Source organism: Elephas maximus, chromosome 5, assembly GCF_024166365.1.
Source record: "Elephas maximus indicus isolate mEleMax1 chromosome 5, mEleMax1 primary haplotype, whole genome shotgun sequence".
NCBI lineage: Eukaryota > Metazoa > Chordata > Mammalia > Proboscidea > Elephantidae > Elephas > Elephas maximus.
This window is the reverse complement of record NC_064823.1, coordinates 43,635,006-43,658,742: the sequence shown is the minus strand read 5'-3', so window position 1 is coordinate 43,658,742 and position 23,737 is coordinate 43,635,006. Positions and strand designations below refer to the sequence as shown.

At 41.0% G+C, this 23,737-nt stretch overlaps 1 protein-coding gene across 1 annotated transcript in view; it reads right to left on the bottom strand.

Annotated features, from left to right (window-relative positions):
• Positions 1-7,998, bottom strand: part of PAPSS1 (3'-phosphoadenosine 5'-phosphosulfate synthase 1) — a 147,311-nt gene extending 139,313 nt beyond the window's left edge. Inside the window, exon 1 of the mRNA XM_049885571.1 lies at positions 7,810-7,998. Coding sequence (XP_049741528.1) covers positions 7,810-7,995 — 186 coding nt within the window. The 5' untranslated portion in view covers positions 7,996-7,998. The remainder of the gene's footprint in view (positions 1-7,809) is intronic.
• Between the last annotated feature and the right edge of the window lie 15,739 nt (positions 7,999-23,737).

Sequence of the window (23,737 nt, the reverse complement as noted above, 5' to 3'; positions counted from 1 at the left end):
CCTCACTCTACCTGATTTTAGAACATATTACACAGCCACAGTAGTCAAAACAGCCTGGTATTGGTACAACAACAGGCACATAGACCAATGGAACAGAATTGAGAACCCAGATATAAATCCATCCACATATGGGCAGCTGATATTTGACAAAGGACCAGTGTCAGTTAATTGGGGAAAAGATAGTCTTTTTAACAAATGGTGTTGGCATAACTGGATATCCATTTGCAAAAAAATGAAACAGGACCCATACCTCACACCATGCACAAAAACTAACTCCAAGTGGATCAAAGACCTAAACATAAAGATGAAAATGATAAAAATCATGGAAGAAAAAATAGGGACAACATTAGGAGCCCTAATACAAGGCATAAACAGAATACAAAACGTTATCAAAAATGACGAAGAGAAACCGGATAACTGAGAGCTCCTAAAAATCAAACACCTCTGCTTATCTAAAGACTTCACCAAAAGAGTAAAAAGACCACCTACGGATTAGGAAAAAATTTTCAGCTATGACATCTCCGACCAGTGCCTGATCTCTAAAATCTATATGATTCTGTTAAAACTCAACCACAAAAAGACAAACAGCCCAATCAAGAAGTGAGCAAAGGATATGAACACAAACTTCACTAAAGAAGACATTCAGGCAGCTAACAGATACATGAGAAAATGCTCTCGATCATTAGCCATTAGAGAAATGCAAATTAAAACTACGATGAGATTCCATCTCACTCCAACAAGGCTGGCATTAATCCAAAAAACACAAAATAATAAATGTTGGAGAGGCTGCGGAAAGATTGGAACTCTTATACCCTGCTGGTGGGAATGTAAAATGGTACAACCACTTTGGATATCTATCTGGCATTTTCTTAAAAAGTCAGAAATAGAACTACCACACAACCCAGAAATCCCACTCCTCAGAATACACCCTAAAGAAATAAGAGCCTTTACACGAACAGATATATGCACACCCATGTTTATTGCAGCTCTGTTTACAATAGCAAAAAGCTGGAAGCAACCAAGGTGCCCATCAAGGGATGAACGGTTAAATAAATTATGGTATATTCACACAATGGGATATTACACATCGATAAAGAACAGTGATGAATCTGTGAAACATTTCATAACATGGAGGAACCTGGAAGGCATTATGCTGAGTGAAATTATTCAGAGGCAAAAGGACAAATATTATATAAGACCACTATTATAAGATCTTGAGAAATAGTATAAACTGAGAAAAACACATACTTTTGTGGTTACGAGGGGGGGAGGGAGGGAGGGTGGGAGAGGGTTATTTACTGATTCGTTAGTAGAAAAAAAAAATTTTTTTTTTTTTTTCTAAGAACTACTTTAGGTGAAGGGAAGAACAATACTCAACACATGGAAGGTCAGCTCAACTGGACTGGACCAAAACCAAAGAAGTTTCCAGGATAAACTGAATGCTTCGAAGGTCAGCGGAGCAAGGGCAGGGGTTTGGGGACTATGGCTTAAGGGGACTTCTAAGTCAATTGGCAAAATAAATTCTATTAAGAAAACATTCTGCATCCCACTTTGAGTGTGGCGTCTATAGTCTTAAATGCTAACAAAGCCATCTAAGATGCGTCAATTGGTCTCAACCCACCTGGATCAAAGGAGAATGAAGAATACCAAGGTCACACGATAACTATGAGCCCAAGAGACAGGAAGGGCCACATGAACCAGAGACTCTCATCATCCTGAGACCAGAAGAACTAGATGGTGCCCAGCTACAATAGATGACTGCCCTGACAGGGAGCACAACAGAGAACCCCTGAGGGAGCAGGAGAACAGTGGGATGCAGACCCCAAATTCTCATAAAAAGACCAGAATTAATGGTCTGACTGAGACTAGAAGAATCCCGGTGGTCATGGTCCCCAAACCTTCTGTTGGCCCAGGACAGGAACCATTCCCGAAGACAACTCATCAGACATGGAAGGGACTGGACAATGGATTGGAGAGAGATGCTGACGAAGAGTGAGCTACTTGTATCAGGTGGACACTTGAGACTGTGATGGCATCTCCTGTCTGGAGGGGAGATAGGAGGGTAGAGAGGGTTAGAAACTGGCAAAACCATCACAAAAGGAGAGACTGGAAGAAGGGAGCGGGCTGACTCCGGGGGAGAGTAAGTGGGAGTATGTTGTAAGGTATATATAAGCTTATATGTGACAGACTGACTTGATTTCTAAACTCTCACTTAAAGCACAATAAAAATTATAAAAAAAAAAAAGAGGAAGACCTCTAACAAGATGGACTGACGCAGTGGCTCCACTGATGGGCTCAAGCATAGCAACGATTGTGAGGCTAGTGCAGGACCAGGCAGTGTTTTATTCTGTTGTAAGTGGGGTTGCTATAAGTCAAAACTAATTTGAAGGCATCTGAGAACAATATCTGGGCAAAACAAAAGTAGTTTAGCTTAACTCTGAACCTTTTCTCAAAACTGGAGTCTCAAATTCAAATGCCTTTAGGGCCAAACAGGTTTCAAAAATGAATGAAGCTATATAGGCAGTGACAGACTCTATGGAGAATGTATGCCCCAACTAACGGCACTTAAATTGAAAATTTTGTAAACACTGTGCAGGCCAAATAAAACTGGTTTGTAAGCCAAATCCAGAAAGCAGTTCGTTAGTGTGCTATTTCTATCTAATGAACTTACAAATTTCTTAGTCAATAACACATAGGTGACAACAGAGTTTTCCTGACAGTAAAAGATTTTAAAAATTTTAAAACTATAATAGTGTATGGAATTCTAATTTACATACAAATTTGGCTCCTGGGGACATGTTAACTTTACTTCATATATATTAGTAATGTTTCAAATTCAGAGTAAATGCATACTGTAGGAGAGGATGAAGATCTTTTCACTGTCACCGTACCTAAAGTTTAAACTCCTAAAAAAGCCTTTTTTGTGTGTGTGTGTGTGTCTTTTTACTAGAACGTTTTTAAAAATGCATAGTACATGTAATTGTCAAGAAAACTGGTAACAGTTGTTACTCCTGGGGACAGAAACTAAGATGGAGGAGGCAGTACAGACAAGGGGACGAACAAAGGGATCTTCTTTTTGTCATTTTGAAATACCTCTACGTATTACCAGTATAATTTCAAAGCTAAGCTAAAACAAATGGTACAGGGCTACAAGGCTGCTGTGATTAGAGGCCACATGGGTGGGATTCTCTTGGCTAATCATGAGTTCAAAAATTTTGTCCTCAAGCAACTTGAAAGATTAGATTGGAACCCTCGGGAGCAGTGAGTTTGTTAATGAGGGACGAAAAACTCAGAAAAAGAAAATGAGAATGGTTGCACAACTTGAAGAATGCAATCAGTCACTAATTGTACCTGTAGAAATTGTTGAATTGGTGCATGTTTTGCCGTGCATATTCTCAACAACAAAATAAATAAAATCTAGAAGTAAAGAAAAAAAAAAGGAGATACTATTTGTAATAAATGAGGCATTGGTGGTTCAATGGCAGAATTCTCACCTTCCATGCGGAGACGGGTTCAATGTCTGGCCAGTGCACCTCATGTGCCGCCACCACCCCTGTGTCACTGAGGCCTGAATGTTGCAACGATGCTGAACAGGTTGCAGCAGGACTTCCAGATTAAGACGGACTGGAAAGATCTACTTGGGAAAACCAGCTATCCTAGTTATCCAGCACTGCCCTAACAGAAATACCTCAAGTGGATGGTTTAAACAAACAGACATTTATTTTCTCACAGTTTAGGAGGGTGGAAGTATGAACTCAGGGTGCCAGTTCTAGGGTGTTGTTTTCTCTCTCTGTTGGCTCTAGGGGAAGGTCCCTGCCTCTTCAGCTTTTGCTTCCTGGTTCCTTGGAGATCTCCACGTGTCTTAGCATCTATCTTACCCCATCTCTCCTCTGCTAGGTTGTTAAATCTTTTATACCTCAAAAGGGAATGACTCAAGATATACCCTACACTAATGCTGCCTCACTCACATAACAAAGACAACCCATTCCCAAATTATCACCACAAGCATAGAGGTTAGGATTTACAACACGTATTTTGGGGGGACATAATTTAATCCATAACACCAGCCACTGAAAAACTTTATGGGACACAACAGCCCCAATTCACAACCAATCATGGGGACGGCAGGACCAGGCAGCATTTTGTTACGTTGTGCATGGGGTCAGCATGAGTCGGGGGCCAACTTGACAGCAGCTAACAACAACTGTAACAAATATGACAATAACTGTAAACATTAAGAGCTAACACACATTTACTATATGACACACACTATTCTAAGCATTTTTCATATATCATCGCCTTTAATATTCACAATAATCCTATGAGGCTATCATTCTTACTTCACAGGTAAGGAAACAGAGGCACACAGAAATAAGTAACTAGCCCAAGGTTGCACGGTTATTAAATAATGGAGCCCAGATTTCAGGCCAGGCAGTCTGGCTCCAGGGTTCTTGCTGTCTCCAATGGTAACTATCTAACAGAGATGTTGTAAAACTCAATAGATTAATTCAAGTAAAACATTTCAAATTGTACCTGGCAGACAGTCAACTGTCTTTCAGCATTTAACCATTAATTCCCCCTCCACCTCAAGCTACTTCCCAATTTCCCTGAATGCAACATTTATCCCCATTTCCCAGAATCATCTTTTAACACTTCTCCTTCTTTCATCCCCTAAACCTAGTAAGATTTTCTTTATTCTTCCTTGTTTTTAATGTATCTCTTCCTTTATTTCCACTGACACCGGAGCCCAGTCCTTTGCCCTCACATTAGGTGAATTAACAAATAACAGGAACAGCTAGTACTCATGTCCCAGGAACCTTCACTGTTTCAAATCTGTTAATTCATTCAAACCTCCCTATAACCCTGTCTGGAGTCCTGGTGGCGCAGTGGTTAAGACCTATGCCTGCTAATCAAAAGGTCTGCAGTTGAGATCCACCAGCCACTCCTTAGAAATCCTACAGGGCAGTTCTACTCTGTCTATAGGGTCACCATGAGTTGGAATCAACCTGAGGACAATGGCTTTTTTTAATAACCCAGTCTGGAGCCCTGGTGGTGCAGTGGTTACAGCAGTCGGCTGCTAACCGAAAGGTCGACGGTTCAAACCAACCAGCCTCTCTGCGGGAGAACGATGTGAGTCTGCTTTCATAAAGATTTACAGCCTTAGAAAACCTATGGAGCAGTTCTACTCTGTCCTATAGGGTCACTACAAGTCTGAATCGACTCGATGACACACATCAATAACAGAACCCTGTCTGTTCTCCAGGACTTCGATGTATAGGCTCTAACACATTTCTTTGGCCTGACTTACTGGAGTACCAATTTTATCATGTGATAGAAACTTTAAAGGGTTTACAGATTCTCCACATTTGCACCTATCAGTGATTCAAGTATGTGGGAGGGAGAGATGATGGGTGTTCTTGTTGAGCAGAGAAAAGGCTTACACTGCTAAGAAAATAAAAAATTCTATCCCCATCAAAAATCTTCCAGAGTCAAGTCTTAACTCTACAGTCCAACACATATAAAATGCACAACCTAGTACTATCCTGCCTATTCAAACTTATCTCCACTCCAATGAGAACAGCTCAGAGTAGTCAAACAAGTTTCTCCATTGTCGCTGGAGTTTAATAAAAAAAAAAAAAAGAAAATTCCTATTCCTAACTCTTATTAGGAAACCCTGGTGGCATACTGGTTAAGAGCTACTACGTCTGCTAACCAAAAGGTTGGCAGTTCGAATCCACCAGGCGCTCCTTGGAAACTCTATGGGGCAGTTCTACTCTGTCCTGTAGGGTCACTATGAGTCAGAATCAACTGAAGAGCAAAGGATAACCCTTATTCATACAGGTCCCCTCTGCCTCAGATCTGAATTTCCCCTAACACCTTCCAGAAAACACCCCATGCCAAACTAATATCTCCTTTAAACTGCAATAAAACTTGTCTTACACCACTCACAGTGGTACTTAATGATACATATTCATCCCCTGACAAATGCCACTTACAACCCTAGCCAGGCCATAACCAACCAGAAGGCAAGCGGAGTCTCACATTTTTCTTTAGGTTTCTACACAGAATAGGCATTTGTTTGGCAAACGGAATAACAAATAGGTGGATAATGGATAAAAAAAAACAAAACCAATCCAGCTGCCATGAAGTCGACTGTGACTCATGGCAAACCCGTGTGACAGAGTAGAACTGCTCCATAAGGTTTTCAAAGCTGTGATTTTTTTGGAAGCAGACTGCCAGGCCTTTCTTTCAAGGTGTCTCTGGGTGATTTTGAACTGCCAACCTTTCAGTTAGTAGCCAAGCACATTTACACCACTCAAGGACTAGCTCTGAATTACGAATGGTGTAACTGAAATTATGTAAAAATGCCCAATTTTAGTCAATTTTATTTCCCTAACCACGAAATACCTGAAGGTTACATGAGCAATACCAACAGTCTGAGTTTCACAGCAGAGGTTTGAATATGTCATCTTTGCTCCTCGAAACAACCCTGTGGAGTCTGTACTATATTATACCCTTAAGTTGGTTGAGATTCAGGAAAGTAAACTGACTTTCTTCAAGATCACACAGCTACTAAACAGTAAAGATGAGACTGAGGACCAGGCCAGTGTCCAGGGCCCTTTCCACTGCTCTAATCTACCTTTTATCTCCTTTCCCTCCTTATCACCTGTGGAAGACTTAAATAACCAAAAGGAAAAAGAAAGTGGGCCAGAATCCTTGATGACAACAACGGATATGGTAAATTATACCAAAAACCCACTGCTGTCGAGTCAATTCCAACTCATAGCGACCCTATAGGACAGAATAGAACTGCCCCATAGAGATACTAATGGTAAATTCGTGACTTTAAATGAACATCTGCCCGAAATAGCTTTTTTTTTTTTTTTTGATTCACCAAGGGCAAGTGATGATTTGCAAGGCTACATTTAAACCTCATGATTTCGTTGTCCTGTGAAATAAAAACCTTCCTCTAAACCTAAAGCCAGTAAAAGCTGGACTCCACTCTGCACTTAAAATCTTAGCATAACGCTGCTCCTTATCAAGAATAATCAAGAAAGGAAGCAGACTTCTGAGAACACAGAACTTAACGTAAAAGTCAACTGACAGTCGTTGCTGAATCTTATAAACCATTAGTCTTCCCATACCTTACAGTCACCAGTAATCAAATCTTTTAAAACTCCCTGTTATTTGTTGGACACAGATTTAACATCGAACCACAAAGAACTTCAGTTCAGGGCAATTTCACTCAATGAATGGCCACATTGTTGAGTCCTCTCCTTTCACCCTGAAATTCAAAAACGGACCCAAACCTGGGCCAAATGCAGTAGAAGAGCCAAGAAAAACCGCGAAAGCGCTGAAGGCGCCCGCCTGGCAAACTCCTCCGTTTGGTACGCAGACGTTCAGGCCACTCCAGGGGATGCCGGCAGCAGCCAGCTCACTGGTGAAGAATTTGCCTCGAAATCTTACCTAAGCCTAGGAGCTAGGGATGGGAGCGTTCTTCCCACCGACGGTGGATCGGACTTCATGCAGCGCCCAGCCCCAGGCCCCCAACCCCCACCGCGCCCTCTGCCCCGCAGTCATCCACCGCCCCAGCTGGGGGGCGCCGCGGCCCCATCAAAAATCTTTCAAAGTCTTAACTCTGCATTCCATCACTCACAAATGCACCACCTAGCACTACCCCACCCCCGCGCTTCTGGAAGGATGCAAAGGATACGGGGAGGCAACAGCTCCGGAACGAGTCGCATCCTGAGGATCCCACAGCCTCCTCCGCTCCTCGTCCCCGCCCACTCGCCCTCGGCCCCAACTCACCCAGTTCTGTGTGTTGTTGCTCAACTTGACTTTCTTGCTCCCGGGGATCTCCATGGCTGCGGGACGCGCACGGATGCCGAGCTTCTCAGTATTCCGAGGGTAGCAAAAAGGTGAGGCCGGCGTGGGCGTGGCGGGCGGGAGGGACCGACCTCCACGCCTGGGGCCGGCGCGCGCGGAAGTGCGCATGCGCTAGTGCTCAAGGGCTCTGTCTTTGCGGCGCGTCAGCCGCGCCTACTTAATGGGTCCGGGGCAGCGGGCCATGGGGTGGGGCAAAGCGGAGGGCGCGACGCGGGGGCGGGGCTGGGAGCGACGCTCCTCCTCCTGCTGCTCAAGCGGAAAGGCGGGGCCTGGGAAGATAACTGTGGAAGCCGTGGGACTCTCCCGGCTCGCCGCCTTGCTCTGCGCATGCGGGGAGGCTGGGCCCGGGCTCCGGGCGCAGGCCTGTCGGGAAAGGGCAAGGAGCATGCGCTGCTCACCACTCTCCGTGCGCACGGCCCTCTGTCGCTGGGGCTGGTTCGCAGAAGGCGCTGACGTGGACTTGGGTCCTCTGACTTCTCCTTCTGAAACCCGGCCACAGGTTTCCTGAGGCCCAATCTGTCCCTGTGTGTGCTTGGCCACATTTTTTAAAAACATTTTCCATTCTCGCGAAGGGGAAGAATCGATTACCGGAAAGTTCAGTCAACACGTTTTCCTTTGCTTTAAATTGTACTCAACGCACAATTTAAAAAAAAAAGTGCTTCGTCAATGGACATCAACAACTAATTTCTCCACCGGGGTTAGTGGTTGTTTGGAAAGTGCCTCCTTCCGTACTGGGAGGCCTCTTTTAATAGCGGGAGATTTCTCTCCAGTGTTTCTTATCGACGACTTTGTAATAAAAAAAAAAAAAAATCCGTTCCAGTCGAGTTGATTCCGACTCATAGCGAGCCTGTAGGACAGAGTAGAAGTACCCCATAGGGTTTCCAAGGAGCGCCTGGTGGGTTTGAACTGCCGACCTTTTGGTTAGCGGCATTATCTCTTACTACTGCCACCAGGGTTTCCCAGTAGTAATGGGGCTTCTGTATTGTTAGTTTCTCGGTGAATTCTTAGATCACTGAAATCTAGGCTTTTAGGGCCGTTGGTTACCAGTGGGTAAAAACGGCCCATTTGTGGAGGACATTTTCAAATTCACCTAATTATTCCTAGGTGATAGGAGAATGGACGGGTGGCGGGTGGCGGCTGAGGGGATGCGGGGGCTTGCTAAATGAGTTAGCTCCCCTCTCCCACCCGCTTGCTCTATGGGCTATTTTCCGTAGCTTACCCCCCTGGTTCCAAAATAGCCGCCTGCAGCTCTATTTGTACCATAATCTCCAGCCTGTATGTGCACACATAACAATCACCAGCACCTTAAACCGTTGCCTTTTAGTAGCTAACAAACATATCCCGTTTATGTGCCCGACTGTTACAGTTTTAAATTAGGCCCTGCCCATATCCAACCTGATTTACCACTAAGCCCCTTAACTAAACCTTTTCCCACCTATGGAGCTGCTCCCTATTCCCTGCCACGCACTCCATTCTTGACACTGTTGGCACAGTGATATTTCTAAACTGGAAATCCAATCTCCTTACTTAAAATGTCAGTGGTTCCCATAGCTTTTTCTAGGGAATTCTTAACTTAGGGTCCTTGTATAGAACCGGATTTCAATACAATTGATTTCCTTTCCCTTTAAAATATTATTTAAAAAAAAGCGGAGCGGGGCGGGGAGGAGAGGGGTTGTCCTTAGGCTTCACCAGGCTGTGAAAGCAGTCTGTGGTACAAGAAGGATTAGAACCTGTGCCTGATCCTGTCTGGTCAAAATTTTGCTCTACTCAAAAATTTGCTCACATCTTATGGAACTACTTTTACCTCAAATGTTGCCTGTTCTTTCCTGCTACTGATCTTCTTTCTACCTAAAATACCCTTCTCCTATTTTTTCATATTCTTATTTACCCTTACAAAGTTATCTTAGTGATGCTTTCTCCAAGAAGCCAGGATTAACAAGCCTTTTTATAGTACTTGTGTGTATCATATCATAGCAATTATAACACTATAATTGTAAAAATTAAACCTTTTTTTACCTCCAACAATATCTAAGTTCCTAAAGGGTTGACAGGAGCTCCTGGGTGGTACAAACAGTTAACACACTTGGCTGCTAACCAAATGGTTGGAAGTTCTATTCCACCCAAGGGCACCTCAGAAGAAAGTCCTGGCAATCTACTTCCAAAATATCAGCCATTGAAAATCCTATGGAGCACAGTTCTACTCTGATACACACGCAGTCACCATTAGTCAGTCAACTCAAGAGCAACTGGTTTTTAGAAAAGCTCAATACCAGCCATCTCTCATTTAACTTTACCTCTCCCGTGATTAGAACAAAGCTGCAAAATAGTAAGAATGGAAAAAAAAGTTTGAATCAATAAATTGGTGAATATTAATTCATCCCTGACAGTAAGACTCCTTCTGACCCTCTGCATGATGGTCAAGAAGAAGAGCTCTAAGGCTCTGTTAGTGTCCCTTGGAGACTACAGCTGGTGCTCAGTCAGTCAAGAGGCAAGAGGAGTAGGGGGATAGAGGTTTTACCCTGGGGTTGATACAAAGCTAGGATACAAGGCTTGTATTAGTGTACTGGGGTGAGATATACCAGAAGAATTCTAGGAGCATTGCCCATCCTGTGGAGTCAATTCCAACCCATAGCAACCCTATAGAGCAGAGTAGAACTGCCCTATAGGGTTTTCAAGGCTGTAATGTTCACAGGAGCAGATCGCCACATCTTTCTCTTGTGGAACAGCTAGTGGGTTGGTTACCAGCTGAGCAATTAACCAATGTGCCACCAGGAGAGCTGAATAAGTCCTGGAGTGACAAAGAAAAAGCGTAAGTGATAAGGGAGGATTTTAAGACTATTAACTGGACAGTCTACCAATACTCCCAACGCACAAAAACCATCAAAGGCCCTATTCCACTGCCTAACACTGTTCTTACCACATGGAAGTTACACAATACATTTAGATCAAACTAATAAAGTAAAAAGCCTGAAGCCCATAGTGAGATTGGAAGAGTATAAACATAGAAGGGGATAACACTGACAATGGCCAAAGGGAAGAAGAGAGTGGAGGAAAATCCAGTGCCTCCTGTGTTTTTACCAGAAAACTGTGTAGTTACCATCAAGCCGATTCTGACTCATGGTGACCCCATGTGTGCAGAGTAGAACTGCTCCATAGGGTTTTCAAGGCTGTAACCTTTCAGAAGCAGAGGTACATATAAAAAAAACGAACCAAACCCAGTGCCGCCGAGTCGATTCCGACTCATAGCGACCCTATAGTACAGAGTAGAACTGCCCCACAGAGTTTCCAAGGAGCGCCTGGCGGATTCAAACTGCCGATCCTTTGGTTAGCAGCCATAGCACTTAACCGCTACGCCACCAGGGTTTCTGAGGTATACATAGGAAACATATAAATCCAACAGATGGAATTTTGGATCTGCCTTCCTAAGACACTTTTTTTTTTTCTCCATTTTTAGGTTATTTCTCTTTTGGAATGTTACATGCTTTTCCACATTAAATTTTTTTCTTTTCTGTTTGGTCAATTCAAAACAAATCTGCAGAAATCATTCTCACCTCCCACCTATCATTTTTAATCTCTTTATCTACTCTATACACACATTATTTCTTTATTTTTATTACTTGCCCTTGGATATCTTAGGTCTTTTCTATCTTCTGACAGATTTATAAAATGTTAGAGTTGAAAAGGACCTTGGAGATCATCTAGTTCTCCCTCATTTTATTTGTAAGGAAGTTAAAACAGAGAAAGGTAATGTAATTTCCTCCAAGTTGCATAGCTTCTATTTTAATCACCTCTGATTCACCCCATTGGCAAGGGGAGGGGGTGCTTCCACTCTAGGGTTATGGGTATGTCTAAATACATGACACCCAACATTGGACAAATGAGATTGACGGTAGTTTGTTAGTCACAGGTACTCATAGCCTAGAGGGGATGACACCACATGCCACGCAGTGCCACATGGAAGGTACTCAGAGGAACAGGGTAAACAACCAGGGACTGTGGGAGAAAGGCTTTGTAGTATCAAAAGGCTGGGTGCCCCCTGGTTCCCATGGAAGGATGTGATGGGCTTGTTTGAATAATTTCACAATTGGCAGGAAACTGAAATCCAAAACTCGACGATAAGCAGGAACTGCACCTGGTCTCTTGGATAAGGAAAGTTGTTTGGCTAAGGGATCTTATTCACAGGAGCAGAGTAGGGAGAAGAATTTGTGATTAGGCCATTTGAGGCCTTCTGATTTCTTTCAGATGTCAAGGCAGCACTTAATATTGGGTTTTAATTTTAGACCTTATACCACAGCTTCTTAGTGACATAATTGGCACATAATTCACTTAGCATAATACTTGACATAAAAGTTGACTTAACATAGTGGAAGTTATTTGATTCCTAAATGAACAATCTTTCCAAATGCCATGTTGCCCTGTAGCCACATGACAGTATCATTGACTATACATTTTCTATTATATTCTTTACCATGACTGAAAGCTCCTTTTCCACACATTCTCTTGAGAAGCAGCTGTTTCCTTGATTCTTTGTGCAGCTGAACATCACATAAGTTATGTGTTCCTTTTCATTCATTTAATGAATATTTACCAAGTGTATGTAAAGCTCCTGACATAAAAAACAAATGTAACATTGCAACTGTAACAAGTATGATACAAAGAACATTTAAAATATTTCAACAAATTAGATTCATAAACTCCAAATGGAAAAGAGAGCTAAATGTAAAAAAATAAAACTCTTGAAGTAGCAGAAGAAAATATGTGTGAATTCCTCATAGCCTGGGTGTAAGGAGAAAGCTTTCTAACAATGACTCCAAATTCAGGAGCAATAAAGGAAATTGATAAATTTGACTGCATGAAATTTTAAGAAAAAAATTGAGTGACCAAAAAAAATCATAACGTCAGATAACAAACGGCAAACTGGGAGGAAATATTTGCAAAAAATGTCACAGGTAAAGAGTTAATATCCCTAGCATACCTTAAAAATTGAAGGGGGAGAGCCACACAGAATAAATGACAAATAATTTACAATAAAAGATACAAAAAATGGCCCATAAATATATGAAAAGATTTTCAACTTCACTCATAATAAGAGAAATACAAATTAAAACTACACTGAAATACCATTTCTCACACATCAAACTGACAGAAAAAAAAAGCTTACCAACACATTTTGTTGGTGAGAATGTGTGGGCACTCTCATATATTCTAGAGGGACTAGAAAATGGTACAATCACTATGGAGGGGAATTTGGCGATGAATAAAAACAACCTTGGAGTGAAGCTAAGATGGCAGAGTAGTCAGACACACCATACGATCCGTCTACAGAAAAGACTCAAGAAACTAAGTGAAACAGATGCAGATAACAACCCCGGAACCCTGAACATATATAAAGAAGGATAAAGAATTGAACTGAACACCAACTGGAAGAAAAAATTGAACGAACGCAGTGAAAGAGGAGTGAAACAGAGCTCTGTCATCCACCCCAGCTCAATGTGGCCATCTTGAGACAAAGTGAGCAGCAAGTCTAGGTGAGGAGCACAGGAAGACATGCCCTTAAGAGACAGAGAAACTATACAAACACACCCAAACAGAAGAAAGCTGAGTGGATTATGATCCAAATCTAGGGAAGGAAAACATAGAAAGGAAGGTGAGAATTCCAGGGATCCTGACATCTACTACAGCACAAGGAGGGAGCCAGGATCCAGTGTCAGATATACTCACAAGTAGTGGTCCTTGATCTCTGGGATGGGTGACGTGCATGAGGCAGTGGAACAGAGGAGTATTGGCAGAAGGGTCACCCACCTGACTGGACCCCAGGTAGCCCCCCCCAACACTTGGTCAGGGACAGGCCCTGACTGCTGACTGCAATGGATGAAAATTGCACAGGCACCCACGTCTGCTAGCAAAGGGGTACACTCCCCTTCCCCTCCCCCCCCAATAGAAAGAGGCAGAGAATCCCATACTTCGGCCACCTCACTTGACCAGAGACCATAATATGAGCCCTCACCTCCCTAACCCAGCCCCATCCGCTACCCCCACCCACCTGAAGAGTGGTAGTAAGCATGCTACTTTACACTCACCCTCCCGCATCCCATAACCCCCCTCCAAATCAGTGAGCAGCAGAGACCAAAAAAAAAGCATGGAGAAAACTTTTGAAGATTTTCTTGCAGAAAACTTCCCTAATATCATGAAACATGAGAAGATATCCATCTAAGAAGTTCAGCTAACCTCATACGGGATAGACCCCAAAAGAAAGTCACCAAGATGTATCATAATCAAACTTTCCAAAACCAAAGATAAAGAATCCTGAGAGCAGCTCAGGAAAAACAAAATTGTCACCTACAAAAGGGAACCAATAAGACTAAACTCTGATTTCTCGGCAGAAACCATGTCGGCAAGAAGGCAGTGGGATGACATATATAAAAACCCTGAAAGAAAAAAATTGCCAACCATGAATTAGATATCCAGCAAAATTGTTTCTTAAATATAATGGCAAAACAGGACATTTCCAGATAAACAGAAATAAAGGCAACTTGTAAAAACCAGGTCAACCTTCTAAGAAATACTAACGGAAGTCCTTTGGACAGAGAACCAACAACATCAGACAACAACCTGAGATTAAGGCATATGACAACATCACCCAGATTCCAGCCAAGACAAAGAATTCCCAAAAATAAAATAAGCTACAAGACTGAAAACAGGGAACCAGAGACATCAATCTGTAAGCAACAACAACTTCAAAATAAAAAGGAGGAATAAATGGTATAGCTACAGAACTTCCATATGGAGAGGAACTCAAGGTGATACCAAGATATAACAGACTGTTTTAAACTTAGGAAGATAAAGGTAAATTTCAGGGTAGCCACAAAGAAAATTAATAAACCTACCTTAGAAACCGTATGGGGCAGTTCTACTCTGTCCTGTAGGGTTGCTGTGAGTCGGGATCAACTCAATGGCAGCGGGCTTGGTTTGGTTTGGTTTGGTTTACTCACCAAAGTTAAAAAGAAGAAAACCATAAAGACTCAGCAAACACAAAATCAACAACAATGAAAGAAATAAAAAGAAAATTCATAAACAGAAAGAACTCAGGAGAGAAAAGTAAGCAGAACAAAGAATCCATCAACACCACAAAAAAAAGGTGCAACAAAATGACAGTAGTAAATTCATACCTATCAGTAATCACACTGAATGTAAATGAGTTAAATGCACCAGTCAAGAGACAGAGAGTAATAGTATGGACAAAAAAACATGACCCATAAATATGTTGCCTACAAAAGACACACCTTAGACACAAAGATAAAAATAAGCTAAAAATCAAAGGATTAAAAAAAAAAAAAATTCATCAAGCAAACAGTAACCAAAAAAGAGCAGGAGTGGCAATATTAATTTCTGATAAAATATACTTTAAACCAAAATTCAACATAAGAGACAAGGAAGGGCACTCTATAATGATTAAAGGGGCAATCCATCGAGAGGGTATAACCATAATAAATATTTATGCACCCAATAACAGACTTCCAAAATACATAAAACAAACTCTAACGACATTGAAAAGAGAAATAGACAATTATACGATAACAGTAGGAAACTTTAACACACCGCTTTTGAGGAAGAACAGAACAGCTAGAAAGAAACTGAACAAAGATTCAGAAGATCTAAACATCACAATCAAGCAACTTGACCTCATAGACATATATAGAGCACTCCACCCAAAGCAGCACAGTGCACATTCTTCTCCAATGCACATCGGTCATTCTCCAGAATAGACCATATTCTAAGCCACAAAGCAAGCCTCAATAAATGAAAAAATATCAAAATAATAAAAAGCATCTTCTCAGATCACCAAACCCTAACCAAATCCGTTGCTGTTGAGTCGATTCTGACTCATAGTGACCCGATAGGACAGAATAGAACTGCCCTTTCCAAAGAGCAGCTGGTGGATTTGAACTGCCAACATTTTGGTTACCAGCCAAGCTCTTAACCTGCACCTCTCAGATCACAATGCTATAAAATTAGAAATCAATAGCAGGAAGAACTAGGAGAAAAAATCAAATACATGGAAAGTGAATAACACCTTGCTTAAAAACCAGTGAGTAATAGAAGAAATTAAAAATGAAATAAAAAATTCTTAGAATCAACTGAAAATGAAAACACATGTCAAAACCTTTGAGACAAAGCAAAAACATTGCTCAGAGGTCAATTTGTAGCAATAAACACATCAAAAAAAGAAGAAAGAGCCAAGCACAATACCTTAATCCTACAACTTGAACAAATAGGGGAAAAAAGCAGCAAAGGAAGCCCACCAGAAAAAAGGAGATAATAAAGATTAGAGCAGAAATAAATGACTCATAAAACAGAAAAAGAATCAACAAGACTAGAAGTTGGTTCTTTGAAAAGATAAATACAATTGATAAACCACTGAACAAAATGACAAAAAAAGAAGATTTAAATAACGCAGATAAGAAATGAGATGGGTGACGTAACAGAAACAACTGAAATAAAAAGGATCATAACAGAATATTACAAAAAATTACACTCCCCAGAATTTGAAAACCTAGAGGAAATGGACAAATTTCTAGAAACATACTACCTACCCAAACTAACACAAACTGAGGTAGAAAATCTGAACAGACTCAAAACAAAGGAAGAAATTGAAGATGTGGTGCAGTGAATTGCTTAATATGGCCCTTCTAGCCATAGTCTTTGAGTCTCACCAAATTACTGGGTGGGACTATGCAAATGAGGTGCTTGTGACCCACCAAGGGGATTGGATAGCTTGCCAATAATGTAAATAAGGTGCATGGCACAGCACCCTTGTGGATGTGGGACCATGCAAATAAGGTGTGTGGAACCCTAACAAGGACATTGGTCAGTTTTGTCATCCCCAGGAGGCTTAAAGGAAGACACTGCAGAGAAAGAGAGAGAGAGAGGAACTGCAAAACAGAAGACAAAGAAATGCAGCAGAGGCAGCATAACCAGGACAGAGAGGAAGAGCTATAACACCAGAGATGGTGAGAAGCAGTGACAGAGAAACAGTGGCAACAGAGGCAGCAGAACCAGGAGACCAGAAGGAGACCAGCAGGAGACTGGCAGAAGACCAGCAGGAGACAGCTTCTGGACCCATAGACCGAGAAAACTGAGCACCTTTACTGGCAGAGTACAGAGCCTCCAGTAACTTACGGGCAGAGCTAAAAGAGCTTTGTAACACTTAACGGAGCAGGCAGAGACTGGGTTGAGGGGCCAAGAGGTAGACGGGCCAAAGAGAGGTGTGCCTACAGGCACAGCTGAGAAGAGGCTGTCCTGATTGAAGAACTGCATCCTAAGTGTTCCTGAGCCTGAATTGTAACCTGTTACTCCCCTGATAAACCCCATAACTATGGGTATAGTCTGTGAGTTCTGTGTGGCCATTGCAAGGAAATACTGAACCCTACAGAGAAGTAGAGAGTACCATGGGAGGGACGGTAGGTGTCGGAATTGATAAAAAGTTTGGAGAGGAGGTATGCCTGAGCTCCACTTCATAACAATCAGCTTTGGGCAGTTGATCTTGATTTTCCTCCCCTTTGTGAAGTGAGAAGGGGTCAGACGATGCCCCCCATGCCATTTTTACAGAAAAGGCCATAAAAAACGCCCAACAACAACAACAAAAAGCCCCGGCCCAGATGGCTTCTGAATTCTACCAAACAGAGAAGAGTTAACACCAATACTAATCAAACTATTCCAGAACATAGAAAAGGAAGGAACACTCCTGAATTAATTTTATGAAGCCAGTATAATCCTGATACCGAAACCAGGAAAAAGACACCACTAAAAAAAAAAAAAAAGGAAAAACTTATAGGCCAGTATCCCCCATGAACATAGACTCAAAAGTTCTCAGCAAAATTCTAGCCGGTAGACTACAACAGCATATCAGAACAATAATACATCTTGACCAAGTAGCTTCATACGAAGTATGCAAGAATGGTTCAACATCAAAAAATCAATGTAATCCAGAACATAAATAAAACAAGAATCACACGGTCATCTCAACGGATGCAGGAAAAGCATTTGATAAAGTCCAACACCATTCTTGATAAAAACTTAGAGCAAAACAGGAATAGAAGGGAAAATTAATTCCTCAACATAATTAAGGGCATATATACAAAACCAACAGCCAGCATTATTCTCAATGGAGACAGACTAAAAGCATTCCCCTTGAGAATGGGAACTAGACAAGGATCCCCACTATCACCACTCTTATTCAATATTGCACTGGAAGTCCTAGCTAGAACAATAATGCAAAACAGGGAAAATAAAGGGCATAAAAATTGGAAAGGAGGAAATAAAATTATCCTTATTCATAGATGATATGATCATATATATAGAAAATCTCAGAGACTACATAAGAAAGCTACTGGAACTAATGCAATAATTCAGCAAAGTGACAGGATACAAGACCAATGTACAAAAATCAGTTGGATTTCTCTACACTAACAAAGAGAACTCCAAAAAAGAAATCAGGAAGACAATATCATTCACAATCACCCTCAAAAGATAAAATGTTGTTGTGGTGGTTGTGCCGTTGAGTTGATACTAACTCATAGTATCCTGTGTACAACAGAACAAACTACTGCCTGGTTGAGTGCCATCCTCACGGTCATTGCTATGTTTGAGCCCATGGTTGCAACCACTGTGTCAGTCTATCTCATTGAGGGGCTTCCTGTTTTTCACTGACCCTCTACTTTACCAAGCATGATGTCCTTCTCCAGGGACTGATCCCTCCTGATAACATGTCCAAAGTAAGTGAGATGAAGTCTTGTCATCCTCACTTCTAAGGAGCATTCTGGCTGTACTTCTTCCAAGACAGATTTGTTCATTCTTCTGGCCCATCATCCATGATATATTCAGTATGCTTTGCCAACATCATAATTCAAATGCATCAATTCTTCTTTGGTCTTCCTTAACCATTGTGCAGCATTTGCGTGCATATGCTAGCTGGGTCCTTCTTCCTACTCTGTCTTAATCTGGAATCTCTGCCAAAACCTGTCCACCATGGGTCACCCTGATGGTATTTGAAATACTGGCAGCATAGCTTCCAGCATCACAGAAGCATGCAAGATACCACAGAACAACAAACTGATAGACAAGTGGCAGAAAAGATAAAATACTTAGGAATAAATCTAACTAGAATGTAAAAGACTTACACAAAGAAAACTACAGAACACTACTGCAAGGAACCAAAAGAGACCTACATAAATGGAAAAACATACCATGCTCATGGATAGGAAAATTATGAAAATGTCAGTACTACCCAAAGCGACCTACAAATATAATACAACCCTGATCCAAACTCCAACATCATTCTTTAAGATGGAAAAATAATCACCAACTTTGCATGGAAAGGAAAGAGTCCACAGAGAAGCAAAGCATTATTAAAGAACACAATAGGAGGCCTTACACTCCCTGATCTCAGATCCTACTGTATAGTCACTGTGATCAAAACAGCCTGGTACTAGTACAATGAGAAACACAGAGACCAAAGAAACAGAGTTGAGAACCCAGAAGTAAATCCATCTATCTGTGGATAGCTGATCTTTGACAAAGGGTCGAAGTCCATTAAATGCGGAAGAGGTAGTCTCTTTAACAAACAGTTGTGGCAAAACTGGATGTCTGTTTGCAGAAAAATGAAACCAGTCCACTCCTCGCACCATGCACAGAACTAACTCAAAATGGATCAAAAACCTAATGTAAAACCTAAAATTATAGAGATCATAGAAGAAAAAATAGAAACAATGCTAGGGGTCCTAATACATGGCATAAATAGAATACTAAACATAACTAAAAATGCACAAACAGCAGAAGACAAATTAGACAACTGGGAGCTCCTAAAAATTAAACACATGTTCATCAAAAGGCTTCTCCAAAACAGTAAAAAGAGCCCCTGCAGACTAGAAAAAATCTTCACTTACAACATATCCAACAAAGGTCTAATCTCTTAAAATATATACAAAACTTCAACACCTCAACAACAAAGAGACAAACAACCCGATTAAAAAAAATGGGCAAAGAACATGAACAGACACTTCACCAAAGAAGACATTCAGGTGGCTAACAAACAGATGAAGAGATATTCACTATCATTAGCCGTTAGAGAAATGCAAATCAAAACTACAATGAAATACTATCTCACTCCAGCAATAATGGCACTGACCAAAAAAACAGAAATCAGCAAATGCAGGTGAGGTTGTGGGGAGATTGGAACTCATACACTGCAGGTGGGAATGTCAAATGGTACAGCCACTATGGAAAATGGTATGACTCTTGCTTAAAAAGCTAGAAATAGAAACACCATATGATCCAGCAATGCCACTCCTAGGTATATAAAGCCTAGAGAAATAAGAGCTGTGACAAAAATAGACATATGTACACCCATGTTCATTGCAGCATTATTCACAATAACAAAAGGATGGAAACAACCTAAGTGCCCATCAATGGATGAGTGAATAAACAAACTGTGGTACAAACATGCAATGGAATACTTCAAAACGATAAAGAATAATGATGAGCCTGAGAAACAGCTCACAACGTGGAGAAATTTGGAGGACATTATGGTGAGTGAAATAAGTCAATCATAAAAAATGAATATAAATAATAAAGAAAAGGTTTACACACAGAAAGAAACATTTTTTGATGGCTACCAGGTATGGGGGGGTGGGGGAGGGAAAATCATTAACTAGAGAGTAGACACATATTAACTTTGGTGAAGAGAAAGGCAATACACAATATGGGAGAAGTCAGCACAACATAATCAAGGCAAGGGAAGACACTGAAAGGCACACAGGAATAAAAGGCAACGAAGGTAAATACTATAACATACACAATCCTGCAACGGTAACAACAAACAATAATTTATGAGTGGATACACAGGTAAATATGTCAACTGAATATGTTTAGGAGGTCATATGGGAGCACACCCATGTGCATACATAGGTTTGGCTGCAGGTATTTCTACATACATATTCACATGTCCTGCATGCATATTCAAATAGGTAATAGAGCATACAGGGGCACAGTCGTGGAAACAACCTAGACATAACAGAACACCTCGCAGGACTGAGTTACTGGGCTTGAAGGCTAAAGGCTATAGACCTGGGGGACCTCTAGGTCAATTGGCATAACATAGTTCATAAAGAAAATGCTGTATATCCTACTTTGGTGAGTAGCATCTAGGGTCTTAAAAGCTTGTGAGCAGCCCATCTAAGAGATAACTATTGTCCTCTTTCCATCCGGAACAAAGGAGAGTGAAGAAAAACAAAGACTCAAAGAAACAATTAGTCCAAAGGACTAATGGACCACAGGAACCACAACCTCCACCTGCTTGAGACCAGAAGAACGAGGTGGTACAGCTACCACTACTGACTGCTCTGACCAGAATCACAATAGAAGGTCCTGGTTGGGGGGGGGGGGGGCGGGGAATGTAGAACAAAATTCAAGTTCATAAAAATGACCAGATTTACTGGTCTGAGAGAAATCGGAGGAACCCCTAGACTATAGCCTTTGGACACTTTTCTAACATGGAACTGAAGCCATTCCTGGAGATCACCTTTCAGCCAAGTAATAGACAGGCCTATAGATAAATAATAATACACATGAGGAAAGTGCTCCTTAGAACAATTATCTACATGAGACCAAAAGGACAGCATATGCCCAAAAGCAAAGATGAGAAGGCAGGAAGGGGCAGGAAAAGCAGACAAATGGAAATGGCAAGCTCAGGGTGGTAATGGGGAGAGTTCTGACACATTGTGGGAAGTGCAGCTTGTGTCATGGAACAAATTGTGTATGAACTATTGAATGAGAAATAGTTTGCTCTATAAACCTTCACCTAAAGCACAATGGTAAAAAAAAAAAAAACAGGTAGTAGAATTCACCTTGTAAAAGTAAAAAACAAACAAAAACTACTTATGTATTTACCTTTTACCTAGAAGTTTCCCTTCTAAGAACGTACCCTGTATATACCTGCAATAATACAAAAACAGATGTGCACAAGACTATTCACTAAAAAATACTGAGAACAATCTAAATGCGCTTATATGGGAAAGTCATTGACCAAACTGCAGTATACCCACCAAACAGAATGCTATTCACCTAATGAGAAAAAAAAAAAAAAGAATGAGCAAGATCTCTAGAAACTTATATGGAGTTATTTCCAGGATATATTCTTAAGAGAAAAAAGCAAAGTACAAAAGTATATGCTATACTACATTTTGTGTGTAAAAGAACTTGATAAAAGAAAATATACATCGAATGCTTGTTAGTGCAAAAAGAAACACAAGACTAATAAATTAATGAACCTAACAGTATTTCAAATGAATAATATGAGCATACTGAAGTGTGAGGAGAAGGTGGGGAAAAGGAACTAATTCAAGTAACTTTTGAAAGCAGTGCTTGCTTTGACTTTCAGTTTAAAGACAAAAAGAACTGTGAACAACCTTAGACTCTCAGTAGATTTGCTTTTGTGCAATGATTAAGATTAGTTAGAATGAAGCTGCTTTCTGTGTATTCTAGTGTTGAGCAACTGAGTAAATCTATTAAGAAGAATGGGAGCAAATTTTCCATTTGGAAAATAGAAAAAACTAAAATGAACTCTGTGGTGTTTGATTGGAATTGGAAGTACTAGCATGAATTCATGGTTTTTAACTGATAAATGTGTTGACACAGAGATAAACATAGATGTAGCTCTCCTGGCTCTGTCATCTGAAAGAGTTCAGAAACAATGATACCCCGGCAGTAAAGACCATGCCTAGTGCCTAAATCTTGATTTCTAAATGCTATTCCCCACAAAAACAACCAGGGATCCTTGGGGAAATGGCTGATTCCAGGTTAAGAAGGGAAAATACGAGGTGAGCCAAGATAACCTTGTTTTGCCAGAGGCAAGTGCTGCAAGAATGATGGGAACATGTCAAGAGGACAGAGAAGCCAGCTTGAAGGACCTCTCTCTGACCGAAACTGGGACAATTTGAGCATCACGGGAATGAAAGTAACAGATTATAACAGAAAATAAAATTAGAATCCATGAGTCCATAATGACATAAACAAATAAATAAAGGAAATCTCTCCCATAGAGTTTCTAAGGAGCGCCTGGTAGATTCGAACTGCCAACCTTTATGGTTAGTAGCCGTAGCTCTTAGCCACTATGCCACCAGGGTTTCTGCCACCATAGAATACAAACTAGTAACTATAGAAGGAATGATAGATTTAGAAAAATCATCACTGCAGTCATCACAATAATAATGAATTCAAGCAAGAAACAAATAGATATTAGTAATACTATTAATACTTTTGTTTAATGAGCAACAGAATATTCACAATGTCTCAAAGTTTCTTCTCACAAATTACTTAGTAATTACAAAATGAAAATGTTAACTTTGTAACTGAGAAACCTAGCCAACACCACCTTAACAGTTTTATCAGACTGGCAACGAAAGAAGAAATTAGAGCAATTTGAAGCCTGGAAGGATTTGGTGTGCTGTTGCTGGCTTTGAAGATGGAGGGGCCCAAACACAAGGACTGGAGAGCAGCTGCATGGAGCTGAGAGCAATCTCCAGCCAACAGCCAACAAAGAAAAGGGGACCACAGTCCTACAACTGCAAGGAACTGAATCCTGCCAAAAGGAACGAGCATGGGAGAGGGCTCTAGGCCTCAGATGAGAACCCAGGTCCACATGTGGAATCAGTCATTTCTCCAAAGAGGTCTGGTTCTTGTTAGACGGAAATGGTATTTAAGTATCACAATCTGGGCTCTAAGAGTATCCACTGCTTGTGCCTTGGTCCTTATTTCTAGGCTTTTTAAGTTGAAAGATGATTTTTTAAGGTAA